The sequence below is a fragment of the Ruditapes philippinarum genome, unplaced genomic scaffold (assembly GCF_026571515.1).
Source record: "Ruditapes philippinarum isolate M1 unplaced genomic scaffold, ASM2657151v2 ctg326_1_1_1_1, whole genome shotgun sequence".
Classification (NCBI taxonomy): Eukaryota; Metazoa; Mollusca; class Bivalvia; order Venerida; family Veneridae; genus Ruditapes; species Ruditapes philippinarum.
The window spans coordinates 358,316-375,842 of record NW_026864526.1 but is presented as its reverse complement, the minus strand read 5'-3'; the positions used below and the strand labels follow the sequence as shown (position 1 = coordinate 375,842).

General features: G+C 33.0%; 2 protein-coding genes across 4 annotated transcripts in view; one reads left to right on the top strand and one right to left on the bottom strand.

Annotated features, from left to right (window-relative positions):
- LOC132725934 (abnormal spindle-like microcephaly-associated protein homolog) overlaps window positions 1-128 on the bottom strand; it is a 33,293-nt gene extending 33,165 nt beyond the window's left edge. Inside the window, exon 1 of the mRNA XM_060711151.1 lies at window positions 27-128. The gene's annotated coding sequence lies outside the window, so the exon portion shown is untranslated. The remainder of the gene's footprint in view (window positions 1-26) is intronic.
- Window positions 129-171: 43 nt separating this feature from the next.
- Window positions 172-17,527, top strand: part of LOC132725933 (protein SLC31A2-like) — a 39,253-nt gene continuing 21,897 nt past the window's right edge. For 2 of the 3 annotated variants that reach the window (XM_060711149.1, XM_060711148.1), the window contains exon 1: window positions 172-497. In XM_060711149.1, the coding sequence (XP_060567132.1) occupies window positions 402-497 (96 nt within the window). In that variant the 5' untranslated portion in view covers window positions 172-401. Of the gene's footprint in view, window positions 498-7,610; window positions 7,777-17,527 lie in introns of those variants that run through there. The other variant, XM_060711150.1, reaches the window with a different exon arrangement.

Genomic DNA, 17,527 nt, shown 5'->3' with positions numbered 1-17,527 from the left:
AATAAATACAATTCAATAAAATGTACCATTTAATATAAATTCAAAAGATTCGGCCTTGTGTTGACATCCAGCAACGTTTGAAATCTGTACGGAAAATTAACCAATCAAATGGTGTCTTTTAAAATTTAACCAATCAAAATATTTCTCCCATTTCATGTCAGGTGACAGTCATGTGATAGTACAAAATGTCTGCCTGAGTGTAAACTTTTTTGCTTCAGGCAAAATAGGAAAAACAAAACAGTGATTTACCATTAAATACATAAGAGTATATAATCACCTATCAAATATGTTAAACTGAACTGGATATGTGCGGATTTTATGCAAGGAACACGAATGATCAACATGAATAAATCGATAAAAAGTGTGTGAAAAATAACTTGACACTGTCACTGAACTCAACCATGGCTTTCTATTTCCAATCCAGTGGAATCATTGGAAGTGATGGCTTTTTGTTGCCAACTCTTGAAATGATGAAAAATATGTCAATGCACATGGGGGTATGTAATGTTAACATTTTTTATTGTAAGACTATTTATTCATACTGCCTATGTCTCATATATATGAAGTATAGTGAAATGTCAATACAACACAGTGAGATAGTGTTCCATTTTGTGTATGTGCTATTATCCCCTCTTGAAGCGAGATTCTGACCCAGAACAAACATGTCTCAGAATCTAGCTTTGTCACATCAATATATTTTGACTAATATATGAAGTAGCTGAATATTATACATTGTATCATTGACTTGACTAAAGAAATATATGATGGGAAAAACCTAATCACATGTACAGGGTTAAAATTAGCATTCATGAATTAAAAAAAAATATAGCTAAATGCTGTTTTCAGGTACTTTCTGTATGTTCAAAATGTTGGCTGTGGGGATTTCTCATAAATGGTGTGTAATTAACAGCGATATTAATCAAATATGTTATTGGATTTTTTTGGGGGATGAAAATCATTTATGAAATAAAACAATTATTTGAAGAACAGCTTCTCACCTCTAGTAGATGAAAATACAGATACACCTAGCTCTATAAATCCCAAAAATCCAAAACAAAAACAAATTGATTATGTATCCAAACTGAAAATTATATGCATAAACTGCCAGTCAATAGTCAACAAAAAACATGAATTTCAAAATTTATTAATAGATCAAAACCCAGATATTGTTACAGCCACAGAGTCATGGCTAAATAAAGAACACTATAACAGTGAAATTTTCCCACCTGAACTCGGCTACACAGTTTTTCGCCGTGACAGACTCAAAGGTAAGGGCGGTGGAGTGTTTATCCTTGTTAAAAACAACCTCCTACCAAGTGAACAACCAAAACTGAACACCGATTGTGAAATAATATGGATAAAAATAGAAATCAAAGGTAGTAAGTCACTCTTTCTGGCATCTTATTACAAACCACACGAACTTGATATGAATAGTATCTTAGAATTTGAAAAATCCCTTGAACTTGTGCGTAACTTAAAAGGTACAAAGTTAATCCTTGGCGATTTTAACCTCCCAAAATTAAATTGGGACTCTGAACATACACCATATCTTAAAGAAGGCTTAAACACAAGTCCTGTGTATGATAAATTCCTGAACATCATTGATGATCATAACCTCGTACAAATGGTCAATGAAAGTACACGAAATGACAATATTCTTGATCTATTGCTCATTTCAAACCACACTCTTGTTAACAATGTCAAGGTCATACCTGGCATATCAGATCATGACATCATATCCACAGAAATATCTTCTAGGCCTACCCTCCTCAAACAAAAACCTCGTACTTGCACCTTGTATAAAAAGGCAAAATGGACTGAGTTGAAAACCTTCATTAAAACCTCAACATCTGAAATACTTCAAAAAGCTGAATCTTTGTCTGTTGAAGAACTTTGGTCGCAGTTCAAACACACACTTGAGGATGGCATATCAAAATTCATACCCACTAAAAGAATTACAGCTAAACCATCTTTGCCCTGGATAACAAAATCCATTAAAAAATTAATTCATAAAAGAGATCAGCTCTATAAAAATATTAAAAAACCAAAAACAAATAAAAATAAATCTGATCATGATCAATGGCTAAAATTTAAAAATTTGAAATCGCAAATAAAAGCTAGAATTAAACAATCATATGAATCTTACTTAGAAAACATCCTGAACCTTGCAGATGATGATGATGAAACTAATACACAAAGTAAAGTTTGTACCAAAAAACTATACTCACTTATAAAAAACTCTAAACAAGATTCACAAAGTGTGTCTCCATTAAAAGATCAAAAGTCAGGTTCTCTCAAAATTAATAACACTGAAAAAGCAAACATTCTTAACAAACAATTTCAATCAGTTTTCTCACCAATTATACCACTCACACTTAAAGATCAATGTATACAAAAACTGAGACTCATGGATCCCAGAAAGTATTGTCAGTACCCACAAATGAATGACATCATCATCGGTAGGGCAGGTGTACTAAAGCTCCTCGCCAACCTCAATGCCAACAAAGCTGCCGGCCCTGACAACATTAGACCGATTGTCCTGAAGGAGCTGAGAGAAGAGATTGCTGACATCGTTGCAGTTCTTTTCCAAAAATCCCTGACCACCGGTAATATTCCCAATGACTGGACCCGTGCAAACGTATGCCCTGTCTACAAAAAAGGTGATACAAGTGATCCAGCAAACTATCGCCCAATTTCCCTTACATGCATCCTCTGTAAAACACTCGAACATATAGTTGCCTCTCAACTATCCTCTCACTTTACCACCCACAACATACTCTTTGATCTTCAGCATGGATTCAGAGAAAGACGATCATGTGAGACACAACTCATTGAACTTACTGATTACTTTGTGAACAACCTTTCAAATGGCAAACAAACAGATCTTATACTTCTTGACTTCTCCAAAGCTTTCGATAAAGTAAACCATCTTAAACTCTTAGATACCCTGCAAGAACATGGTGTTTGTCCTCAAATTCTAAACTGGATACAGTCATTCCTTATTCATTATTGGCCGTAGACAGACAGTAGTTGTGGATAGTGACTGCTCATCTGAAGTCCCAGTTACCTCTGGAGTGCCCCAAGGCTCGGTCCTAGGGCCCCTCTGTTTCCTTCTATATATCAACAAGTTACCATCTTCTGTCCTCAAATCCCAAGTCAGATTATTTGCAGACGACACTGCTGTATACCTAACCATCAATTCCTCCTCAGACCCCCCAACTCTCCAACATGATCTAGACAATATGGTTCTGTGGGAGAAGCAGTGGGACATGGAGTTTAACCCTTCAAAATGCCAAGTCATCCATATCACCAAAAATAAGACCATAATTAAACACAAATATATGCTCCATGGCCAAATCCTAGAGTCTGTTACAAATGCTAAATATCTCGGACTAGATCTATCTGCTGACCTTAAATTTAATACACATATATCTCGAATAACTTCCAATGCAAACAGATCCCTTGGCTTTATTAAAAGAAATGTCATCACTAAAAATGAGAAAGTAAAAGAACTAGCATACAAGTCCCTGGTCCGCCCACAGGTTGAATATGCCTCATCTATTTGGTCTCCTTATACTAAAACCAATATTGACAAAGTTGAGATGATCCAGAGACGTGCAATAAGATGGGTTAAAAGGGATTACTCCCCTCACTCTAGTGTCACAGCCATGCAGGAAGAACTGGGCTGGCGATCCCTTGAACATCGCAGACTGGACTGTAGACTGATAATGTTTTATAAGATATACCATAACCTAGTTGCAATTAATCTCCCAACTTATGTTCAAACCCCACATAGATTAACCAGACATATGCATCCCTTATCCCTACGTCAAATACAGGTATCCTCCGACTACCATTAAGTACTCTTTCTTCCCTCATAGCATTATACTATGGAATAAACTTCCTAGTAACATTGCCACCCTGCCCAACCTGAGTCAGTTCAAACAGGCAGTGGTGGGTTTGCAGTACTAGTCTTACTCCCAGTGTTTTTAAACTATTTTATCTCTTATCATCTTGTTTCACTATTAACATTTTAACCATGACTAGAATACATTTTCAGTCTCACCTTCCAAGCATGTCAATGTTTGGACTTTTCTTTTTAGCTTTTCTCTTCACCTTTTACTAACAATCCGACGTGCACTAAATTCCTGCCTTTAACACTCGTAAGAGGGGTTGGCATTATCCAGAGATAGATAGATAGATAGATAGAAAAAAATGATTATATTAATATCACCATACAAAAAAATCCATGCAAAAATACATATCAATAACACATTTAAGTAGAAATTATCTCTATTTATTATGGCAGGTCGGGGGGGTATTTTTTGTCTCAGGGCAGATGCAACTAGGTCTCTTTTAAATTTTTTGTAAATTTAGACTTTAATTTAAAAAAAAATAATTTTGGAAAAAATAGTTTCTAACACATCAAGATTTTCAATCTTAAATGGCTAAATAAAAAGAAAAATATTTAATAGATGCAAATATCACATAGTACACTGCATTAAGGTGTAATTCCATATAGTACCTGATAATAGCTTATTTATAAAAGGTCAATAATACCAAATCATATGAATCATCATCCAATTCATTGCCTTTAAGTATTATGAATGGCCAGCCCCAATAAATGACCCAACTGAATGACCATTTCTGGGAAAGATCTCACATGCGTGATCTACATGTAGGGTCTTCATGGCCCTCTTGTTTGCTTTATGTTACAAGAAACTTACTATTGTTGTTATTTCATTACAGCTATAGATTCATTCAAACTATCAGTATTAATTCACTTTTTTTTTAATGTGATAACTGTTGAACTTATTATTGGACACTATAAGTGTAAAGTTTGTTAAAGCTGCAAATCTGTAGATGAGCTTACCAATTTTCCAATAATTGAACTACGATAAATAATTAATAGTTAAAGCTATGTATGAAGTACTTCGGCTATGAAATATCACAAACCAGTTGAAACAAGCAGTTATCATAGTATTGCAAGAAATCCATAAGTCCCCTACTGGTTAGAACCCCAGCAACATTCTGATGGGCCATTGGCCATTCAATTTTACCAGTGAATGAATGACATGAATGAACTTAAATCTTTTGAGTTTTAAGTTTGTCTATATCACAGTAATGTGTTAAGTTTCCCTGCCTAGTAAGGAAATTATGTTTATACAACCTTGTTATATTCTTACGATGTGGGATTTTAAAGTAAATCCTATAAGGAATGAAGACGTTGGAGTGAAAAATACCAATTTCTCGAAAAAAATCTAAGTTCAAGGGGGACATAATTCTGGAAATAGTCTTGCTAGAGTATTTATCCTTCTCAAAAATGTTGAGTGATAATAAGAAACATATATATATGAAGTTTGAAGTAGATACATTAGGAAATAAAGAAGTTATTTAAAAAAAGACATTTTTTTTTCATAAAAATTCTAAGTTCAAGGGAGGTAATACTGATAATTTTTGTGCTAGAGTTGTAAACCTTGACACATATGATGTGGTTGATGAACAGAAACTTATATTAAAAGTTTGAAGTAAATACCTTAAGAAATAAAGAACTTATAGTTAAAAAGCTGAAAAATTTGGCATAGCAACAAGAATTTTCAACATAGGAAGAAAAAAAAAAGACGTGCATAATCTCCATACTGCCATCTATCCATATATCAAGTTTCATAAAAATATTTTCAATACTTTTTGCGTTATCGCAGGATCCAGTTTTGTGGATGGACGGACTGACAGACGGACGTTCTCACAGGACAGTAACTATGTGGCTACTCTATTGTTCTCTCTATTGTTCTTTTTAGCCACACAAAAGAAAATAGCCACATAAAAGCATTACCGAATGAATGACATCAAAGAGAAAGAACAGTTACCTATTGTCCCTCTAGCAACATAATTACTGTCCTGTGAGTGCGGACAGACAGACAGACGGACGGAGGGTAAACCTAAAGTCCCCTCCGGTTAAACCGGTAGGGGACTAATTATGTTTTATGAAAAAAATTACTGAACTTGTGAATTTTAATATCATTATATATACCTCATTTTAACAATACCCTATTCCTGTATATTTAGATATCTATTATTATTGAAGCCTTGAAGGTAATATTTGAATATCTGTGATGATAAGCGCATGAGGCTAGCTTAAACCACTTTACTCTTTAAGTGTTGAGAAATCTTTACCTAAATAAATTTTCATTAAAAAATAGCATTACCTGTACTTACCTAGGCATGCTGCTTTAAATAATAAAAACGTTTTAAAAGAAAATTATAACACAATGTTCATGTGAACTGTACATCAGTTTATCTTTGATGTTTGGCCTCAAACGTTTTTGTTTCTGCATTCGTGTTGGCCTTTGAGACAGGCAACAAAAATAAAAACTAGAATTACTCTAAAAATACATAATTGTGATGCAATATTTGACAAGGGTTAATTATAAAATGTTTTATAGGTTACAGGCTTCATAATACTGCATAACCAAGATGTTTCGAAAATTATAAAGTTGTTTTACCTGTTGAATTATTTTTTTTTTTTTTTTTTTTTTTAAAAAAGAAAAATGTTGATAAGATATTTAGTTTCCTAGACCTTAGGTTTTATTCTGTGAAAGGCAGCTAAGATAAATTTTGTATCTGTAAAAAAATATATATATAAAAAAAATATTTATTTAATGATTTAATATCTCAAACATTTAACTGTTTAAGTTGCTTGCAACAACTAATACCACCCATATGCAACCAGTGCAGACCATGATTAGCTGGCACATCCCAGCTGTTTGTGTAATGGTCTGCACTGGTTGCTATATATACAGTACATTTCTTGATTTCATTCTAAAAATGATCAATGGACTTGTCCAGATTGAAAGATGGACAAAGTCTATTTAAGATATAATCATTATTTGTTTGGATATACTAATTTGGTACATTGTAGCTGTTATCATCTTAATGCATGCAGATGAGAAAAATGAGTTAATTTCATATTAAACAATCTGCTAAACTTTCTAATGGAGGCAGACAATTTAGTTAATTTATGTAATTTAAGTTAACAATAATTATTAAATACTGTTATGACATAAATAAGGTGGTCAAAAAAAAATTTGGTAGAAAAGAGGGGAGGGAAGGAGTGTGGGGGGGCGGGGTTACCAGTTGTGATAAATACTAAGATTTCAGATCACTGTATTTTACAGCCGAATAACCTAGCCCAAAATAGGTACATTTTTCCCTAAAAATGCCAATATTTTCCCCTGAAATGCCTTGTGATCTTCCTTACCAGAACCGTGACTTAACAGCAACTTATCATACTTATATCATTTATTGTCCCTATATATAGCCTCTCAATGAAATTGAACTGAAATTTTTTTTCTTCATAAAATGTGAGGGTAAATTTCATTTTCAGTTGTTTATGAAATCGTATTTAATCTGAAAAAAGAAAATAAACAAACCAAAACTTTTCTCGGCCTGATGAAAATCAGAATATTACCTGAAGGCCTAAATCTGTAAACATGCTAAAGAAAATTAATTGTTAAATGATTACACTTTTCTTGTTGTTTTTTTTCCTCGTTAATGTTTCTGAACGTAAGTTTTCCTCAACACATCTCTTCTACTCCTGATTTTGTGTCGTTTGTTATATACACAACGTAATTTTATTATCACGATTAAAAGTGAAACAGGTGTACATTTCGTGCATATTCCTTATTTTTTTCCTCTGATTAAAAAATGGTAAAAAGGAGTGTAGCTTTGAGTGTGTTTATAGAATTGGGATGAATGGAAGCACGACCAATGTCTCCGGTACGACGTATTTGATATATATTTTTTTAATTTGAATAGAACACGTCATTAAATTTATTAGATTAAAAAACATATTTTTTATTTTAATTGATTAACAGCATATTTTTTATTTTAGTTGATCAAATACATTATCATTTATTTCATTTGATTGTTTGCATATGATTTATTTTATTGAATACATATTATTTACTTTATTTGATAAAAGCATGTATAATATTAATTTCATTTGATTATATGAATATTATTGATTTGATAAAATATATATTATTTATTTTTTTTGATTAAAGATATATTATTTATTTTATTTGATAAAAGACATATTATTTATTTCATTTCATAAAAGACATATTATTATCTTATTTCATAAAAGACATATTATTTATTATTCTGTATTTCATAAAAGACATATCATTTATTTTATTTTTTTTTCATAAAAGACTTATTATTAATTTTTTTTTTTCGGATAAAAGACATTTTAGTTATTTTATATGATAAAAGAAATATCATTTATTTTATTTGATTAAAAACATATTATTTATTATATTTCTCAAAAGTCATATTATTTATTTTATTTTATTAAAAACTTATTATTTATTTTATTTAATATTTCTGTAGAGACATATTATTCATCTTTTTCATAAAAGACATTTTTTTTTTATAAAAGACATCTAATTTATTTTTATTTCATAAAAGACATATTATTTATTTTATTTCATAAAGGGCATGTTATTTATTTTATTTTTCAAAATACTTCAAAAAAAACCCTTCAATAGGTAGAAATGAAAATATCATTTGTTTAGATTATGCTTCCAGAAATATTCTTAAATTATATAATACACTTTTGCCAGTCATCGATTGACAATAAGGTATTAAATGCACCATCTTTCTTGCATTAACATCTGCAGAAGCATGAGGGTGCATTTAGAGCCTGAGTTGGCTTGAGATTCTGCAGATGTAAATGCACAGAAAAACGTGACTTCTGTTTCTGAATTCTGCTTAAGCCGGTGCTAGGGGGCGTGGACGGTAACTTGCACTTTCCAGTACCGTCCATGAACAGGCTCAATCAAACCGAGCCTGCAACATTTTCAATTTTGCCGTGTTGGGCTTTCTTTAGGGATTCTGTATTTATCTATTTTATGATCACATCCGTGTTATTTGTACCGTGTGGCGGCTGTAAAAAGTCTCCCCGTGCATTTAATCAAGGATGTTATATTTGCGATCCTTGAAGATCGTTCAGCACGACATTATTGTTGTGCTTGTGGTATTTTTAGTTTCAAGTTTTCGGCATTTTCTAGTTGGGTGGTTCCAATATTCCTACTTGAATAATGTTGAATCACCCTTAGGATATGTTGCCTGCTTTTTAAATTTGTCTTTTGACGTCTTATCTGTGATACGCAGGCTTCATAACCTCTGATCCCCTTTCAAAATTCCATTTTATTAAGTTCCGCCCATTGTTTTCTCGTTTAGGGCACACGCTTTTTATTACTTGGGGACCATACGCCGCTTTTCATGGAATGGCACTGAAGTGTCACATTGAAGGTTCCATGATAACCGCCGTATGAACACATCTGCGGATGTTTCTAAATTCAAAATTTTACTATTTCATGTTTAAATGTTGAATTCTGCTTAAGCCGGTTCTAGGGGGCGTGGACGGTAACTTGCACTTTCCAGTACCGTCCATGAACAGGCTCAATCAAACCGAGCCTGCAACATTTTCAATTTTGCCGTGTTGGGCTTTCTTTAGGGATTCTGTATTTATCTATTTTGCATAATTCTTGCATACAAGTATTATTATACCCCCAAAAACGAAGTTTGGGGGGGTATATAGGAGTCACCCGGTGGTCGGTCGGTCGGTTGGTTGGTCGGGCGGTCGGTCGGTTGGTCCAGACGTCCGTTGCATTTCCTTGTCCGGAGCATAACTTGAAAACTAATGGTTGTAATTCAATATAACTACATACAATGGTCAAGCACATTGAGAGAAAGTGCAGTGCACAAGAACCATAACTCTATCTTGACTAATTACAGAGTTATTGCCCTTTGTTACTTTTCCTTGTCCGGGGCATAACTTGAAAACTACTGGTTGGAATTCAAAACAACTTCATACAATTGTCAAACACAATAAGGGGAAGTGCAGTGCATAAGAACCATAACTCTATCTAAAGTAATTACAGAGTTATTGCCCTTTGTTGCTTTTCCATTGCTTTTTTTTTTGTCTGTTGCATTTTCCTTGTCCGGAGCATAACTTGAAAACTAATGGTTGGAATTCAATATAACTACATACAATGGTCAAGCACATTGAGAGGAAGTGCAGTGCACAAGAACCATAACTCTATCTTGACTAATTACAGAGTTATTGCCCTTTGTTACTTTTCCTTGTCCATGGCATAACTTGAAAACTACTGGTTGGAATTCAAAACAACTTCATACAATTGTCAAACACAATAAGGGGAAGTGCAGTGCAAAAGAACCATAACTCTATCTAAAGTAATTACAGAGTTATTGCCCTTTGTTGCTTTTCCATTGCCTTCTTTTTTTTTGTCCGGACCATAACTTGAAGACTAATGGTTGGAATTCAATATAACTACATACAATGGTCAAGCACATTGAGAGGAAGTGCAGTGCATAAGAACCATAACTCTATCTAAAGTAATTACAGAGTTATTGCCCTTTATTACTTTTCCATTGCTTTCTTTTGTCCGGACCATAACTTGAAGTCTAATTGTTGGAATTCATTATAACTTCATACAATGGTCCAGCACATTGAAAGGAAGTGCAGTGCACAAGAACCATAACTCCATCTTGACTTATTACAGAGTTACTGCCCTTTGTGTCTTTTCCTTGTCCAGAGCATGACTTTAAAACTACTGGTTGGAATTCAAAACAACTTCATACAATGGTCAAGCACAATAAGGGGAAGTGCAGTGCACAAGAACCATAACTTCATCTTGACTAATTACAGAGTTATTGCCCTTTGTTACTTTTCCTTGTCCAGAGCATAATTTGAAAACTACTGTTTGGAATTCAGTACAACTTCATACAGTTGTCAAGGACATTAAAGGAAGTGCAGTGCACAAGAGCCATAACTCCATTTTGACAAAATACGGAGTTACTGCCCTTTGATACTTTTCCTTGTCCGGAGCATAACTTAAAACGTACTGGTTGGAATTTAAAACAACTTCATACAATGGTCAAGCACAATAAGAGGAAGTGCAGTGCACAAGAACTATAACTCTATTTTCAGTATTTATAGAGTTATTGCCCTTTGTTCTTTTTCTTTGTCTTTCTGGACTTATTACAGAGTAATTCAATTAAACTTCATCAATGGTCATCCACATTGAAAGGAAATGCAACATACATGAACCACAATTATCTTTAATTGCCCACAACCATAACTCTATGTTTCAATTCTTTTACAAGGTATTCTGTTACTAGTAACATCCTCATTAAATCCGAAGCAGACTTGTGGGGGTATTAATCACATTTAGTGATAGTTCTAGTTATTTATCACTGGCAAATTTCAATTTGACAATTATATGAAACGATATATCTGAAACATGTTCAACAGAAGGCCACTTTAAAAAAAACAGACAAGAAAGAAACTAGTAATTTATTTCAGTAACTTACACGTAAGTCTGACATTTAAAAAAAAAGAAAATTTACTAATCTGGAGACATGACACTTTAACATTTTGCCAGTAAGAACTTGTACAATTTAATTTTCTTCTGTAATCACATCCTTTTGAAATTCACAAAAATTTATTATATAATTATCTCTTTACTATCTCATACTGATTTATCTGTATAAAGGATACCTGGATGCCATTTGTGATGAAATAGATGGTAACATTTGTAAGATTGATTCATTAAATAAATGCGCATTCAAGCTGTAGGCAAATTTGAGTCTCGTTCAACTATCTGACTAATAAGCTAAGCAATCAATTTTATACAAAAATTAGAACTGTAACTACCATATACACTGGTACAGGTGTTAACTATTATGTGACGTGATACGTATCCCTGATATTTTATGAGAAATTTGTGAAATGGACTTCATATCTTTATACTTTGAATTTTGAACACTTCAACTTGGAGATAATCTTGAGGTTTTCCCCATCTTATCCCAGGTTGCAAAAAAATTCTTCAAATCGTTATTTATTAACATAGCGTGACACGAATGATCGTTTCGTTTAAACAACCATTACACCAATCTGAAAGTCTGAAAAGTTGCAATTGCCCTTTCACAAAATCTGAATTCATTCCATAACGGGCGTCGCACTTCAGCGCGGACGCCAATAAACATGCACAACTGCAACTTGCTAGTAAATGTATTGATAATAAGCGCAGTGCAATTACCACTCTTGTGAACAGTTTTGCTCAAGGAAGCTATGAAAAGTTTGTTTTGTACCCCATGATTTATCATAAGATGGGAGAAACCCACATTTGCCAAGTTTCAGATGACATCAATTCGGCAGATGTGTGTTTTTCCCAGCTAATCCGTAAATACAAACAAACATTTACCTTAATAGCTTCACAGTGCACTACCCTTTACACTCTTGCACCACTTTCCCCTCACCGCTGTGGGTTCGAATCCCGACAGGGACTTTGGATTCTTTTATGTGAGGAAGCTTAGATCCAGCTAGCTTACGGAACGTCGGTGGTTCTACTCAGGTACCCGTTTGTGCCTGAAATAATGCACGGAAGGGCACCTGAGGTCTTCCTCCAACAGTAAAGCTGGAACGTCGCAATATGACCTATACTGTGTCGATGTGACGTAAAACCCAAAACAAACAAACACTCTTGCACTTATTTTCGAAGATGTTACTGTAAAAGTTTGTTTGTACTTACAGATTAGCTGGGAAAAACCCAAAATATTCTTAATTTCGGAGTAAGTCTATTGTAGCATCAAACGTAAACTTTTGTAACGATGTAACATTATACATGTAGTTAATGTGTCAAATGGTTTTACACAGACCACAGGAAATTGACATGCCATCAATAATTGAAAAATAACGGCAAATGTACCCCTCTATACTATAAATACTATAGTATAGAGGGGTACATTTGCCTTTATTTTTCAATATGTTATTACAGTTACATTTGTATAATTAGTCACATAACTGTAGTATCAAACAGTGTTCTGCGTTTTATAGAACCATTTTTTATATTCTCTATACTGTAATTATATTTTAAATGGTATTACATAGTCATATACATACATGTATGTGTAATTTTATATAAAATATATCATTAAACACAGTAACATGTATAATTTTGATTATATTGCTTTTATGTCAAGTTTATAAGGTATATGTATAACATACATATATAGTATATACCGTAAAAAAATTTTAAAATGTATAATGTATTCATATATCAAATTTTGTTGCTAAGTTATAACATCACTTGGTGTAACATCTACAGGCTCGTTTTAAAGTGGGCTTCAGCTTTTATTTTTTGTTTGAAAAACAATTCTGTATTGTTTCAAACTAAGTATTTCAGTAATTTTATCTTGAAAAAATGGATCATAACACTGTTAAGACTTTTTCAAAACAGTGTCCCAAGAGCTATTTATAACTCATCAGTGACATTGTTTCTAAAAATAGAATATCAGGAAACGAATCATCCACTTTAGTAATTTAAATATAGAGAATTAGAGGCATCGAGGGGTTTCCTTATTGTATTTCTATTTAATTGTCAGGAAAATTGCTTTTTCCACCTTTTTTCCATTCTTTTGACTTGACAATTATATGAAACAATTTATCTAAAAATAACATATTTAAACTTTAGAAAAGCATGAAGGCCACTTTAACAGAAATACACAATGTCATATGTTATGGAAGATTACATATTATAAAAAAAATTAATATAAAACTAACTTAACATGTACTTTACTAAAGTTAGTACACATGTACTTTAGTACACCGGCAGCTGCATAACTGTGTAACAATATTACAATTATAACATACATGATAATTTCCAATTTCATCACAATATTAATACTAATATATTTTCTGTTAGACAAATTAATTAAAAGCTCTCAGCTGTTCAGTTAAGGTATTTTTTCATCAGTTGCCACTGTCAGCCTAAAAAGCACAATAGGACAAGTGTTAGAACCTCCCGCATTGGGCCATGAGGTTAAAACATTTTTCTGAGTTCTCTCTCAAATCTATATATTTTCATTGGTCAATTTACATTTTGTGCTGGTTTCTGACCAATCAAATATCTCAGATCTGAGTTTGAGCTTAGAAAAGGTCTTTATGACCTTGGACCTTGGTCTGTGAGTTTGACCCCTTGTTTTGTCACAGTCATGTTTTTGTCTGGCAATTCGACTGAAAATAATGTCTTATGTTTGTATGTGCTCAGCCTCTTGAGAGCCACTAAGGTGACATTTTTTCGGCACTTAATTCGTTTTTACGAAAATGTTAATTTGTAATTATGAAATAATTATTCGTTTTTACGAAATGTTAATTCGTAATTACGAAATATTTATTTGTTTATACAAAATATTAATTCATTTTTACTAATATTAAGTTCCGGGGAAAAAAAGTGTGGAAAATGTTACCTAAGTGGTTAAGTATGCTCTGATGCAGTGTCAAAAATGATTTATTATAGGGTTTATATATAGATTGATTATATATAATCAACTTACTCAAGAATTAAGAATATTTTGGGATTTCGCAGCTAATCTAGTGTACAAACAAACTTTTACAGTTATACATGTAACTGCAAAATGGTTCTTTATATGTATTGTGAATTGTACTGAACTGTGGTAACAGTTTATTATGTACTAGGTATGTACCAGGTACAACATATTAAACATATAATTTTGCCGAGTTCCAGATAATATCTACTGGCACCTACTTGCACGAATTAAAGGCGAATTAAAGGCGACTAGTAATGACAAGGTACAAAATCTAGGGGGAACACTAAATGTAAGATTGAATACCTACTGGTCAGGTGAATGACTTTGAAAATATTTTCAAAACTGGTTATTAAACAAACCCATCAGTGATATGTTTACCCCACTTAATCAAACAATAAAGGTTAATCAAAGGTCATATTCCTTATTAAATTAAATTGTTTTTTGACATCTCTGAAATGTGTCTATGTTGATGATAATTATTGTGATGATGATAAAAATCCGAACTTGATATGGTGAATAAACATTTATTCATGACATCTTTTACCTGTACCATTAAAACCTAATTAATCATGTTTGCACAGTACTAACCAGCAGCTAAGTCTCATGGGGTTTAGTGCCATAGTGGTATTGGTATCCACCTCTCAATGGTGGGATAATGAGTTAAGAGCCCTACTTGATAAAAGAGTCTATATCCTGGTTAGAAGAAAGTTTAAAATAAAACTTAAGGCTCCCAAGAGTGGTCAGTTACCGGAGGTAGCAGGTTCTTGTAATTGCATGACATGGTACACAATGAATAACATAGGCTTGCCAGATATGATAAACAATGAATTGCATAGACTTGCAAGACATGGTTCAAAATTAATTGCAAAGACTTTCAAGACATGGTACACAATGAATTGCATAGACTTGCGAAACATGATACACACTTATTGCATAGACATGCAAGAAATGGTACCCAATGAATTACATAGGCTTATGATACATGGTTCATAATAAATTGCATTGGCTTGCAAGACATGGTACACAATGATTGCATAAACTTTCAAGGCATGGTACACAATGAGTTACATAGGCTTTCAAGGCATGGTACACAATGATTGCATAAATTTTCAAGACATGGTACACAATGAGTTACATAGGCTTTCAAGACATGGTACACAATGAGTTACATAGGCTTTCAAGGCATGGTACACAATGAATTGCGTAGACTTTCAAGGCATGGTACACAATGAATTGCATTGGCTTATGAGACATGGTTCATAATAAATTGCATTGGCTTGCAAGACATGGTACACAATGATTGCATAAACTTTCAAGACATGGTACACAATGAGTTACATAGGCTTTCAAGGCATGGTACACAATGAGTTACATAGGCTTTCAAGGCATGGTACACAATGATTGCATAAACTTTCAAGACATGGTACACAATGAGTTACATAGGCTTGCAAGACATTGATACACAATGAGTTACAAAGGCTTTCAAGGCATGGTACACAATGACTTACATAGGCTTTCAAGGCATGGTACACAATGAGTTACATAGACTTTCAAGACATGGTACAAAATTAATTGCAAAGACTTTCAAGACATGGTACAAAATTAATTGCAAAGACTTTCAAGACATGGTACAAAATTAATTGCAAAGACTTTCAAGACATGGTACAAAATTAATTGCAAAGACTTTCAAGACATGGTACAAAATTAATTGCAAAGACTTTCAAGACATGGTACATAATGAATTGCATAGATTTTCAAGACATGGTACACAATGAATTGCATAGACTTTCAAGGCATGGTACAAAATTAATTGCAAAGACTTTCAAGACATGGTACACAATGAATTGCATAAACTTTCAAAACATGGTACACAATGAATTGCATAGGCTTGTGAAACATGGTACACACTTATTGCATAGACATGCAAGAAATGGTACACAATGAATTGCATAGACTTGTGAAACATGGTACACACTTATTGCATAGACATGCAAGAAATTGTACACAATGAATTACATAGGCTTATGAGACATGGTTCATAATAAATTGCATTGGCTTGCAAGACATGGTACACAATGATTGCATTAACTTTCAAGACATGGTACACAATGAGTTAGATAGGCTTTCAAGGCATGGTACACAATGGATTGCATAGACTTTCAAGACATGGTACACAATGATTGCATTAACTTTCAAGACATGGTACACAATGAGTTACATAGGCTTTTAAGGCATGGTACACAATGAGTTACATAGGCTTTTAAGGCATGGTGCGCAATGAATTGCGTAGACTTTCAAGACATGGTACACAATGATTGCATTAACTTTCAAGACATGGCACACAATCAATAACATAGGCTTGCAAGACATGGTACACAATGAATAACATAGGCTTGCAAGACATGGTATAAAATGATTGCATAAACTTTCAAGACAAGGTACACAATGAGTTACATAGGCTTTTAAGGTATGGTGCATAATGAATTGCATAGACTTTCAAGGCATGGTAAACAATGAATTGCATAAACTTTCAAGACATTGTACACAATGAATTGCATAGGCTTGCAAAACATGGTACATTGGCTTTGTGTATCTTATGCACTTATAAAATGACACCAATATATCGATGGTTGGTTCCTGGAAACAGACTTGTTGTTGTTTAAATAGGCTTCAAACTTTTATTCTAATTAATGTAAAAAATATATGTTTTAAAAATATGAATGCTTTCAGACAAATTTACAGTTTTTGATCATTTAAAAAGATGAGAGATTGATTGTCATTAGCCTCATTTTAACACAGGGTACAGTTGTACACCAGTAGATTTGTCTATGTTTCATCATTAATGTGTTTTACCCCAGGCTGAAACTGAAAAATATCAGAGATAAAAGATTTTATGAAAAATTAAATGGATCTATTTTAAAACAAATTAGTAATGACTTTACAGTTAACACTTTACCCAGGGTAGAGATATGCAAACCCCAGGCTTAAACAATCAAATTGATCGAATAGATTGAAACAAATTTGTGCTGACTTAACAAAAAAAGATCTATAGAAAAAACTTCATTTTAAAATGACGTTTGAAATAAAATTATTCATATTAAATATGAAT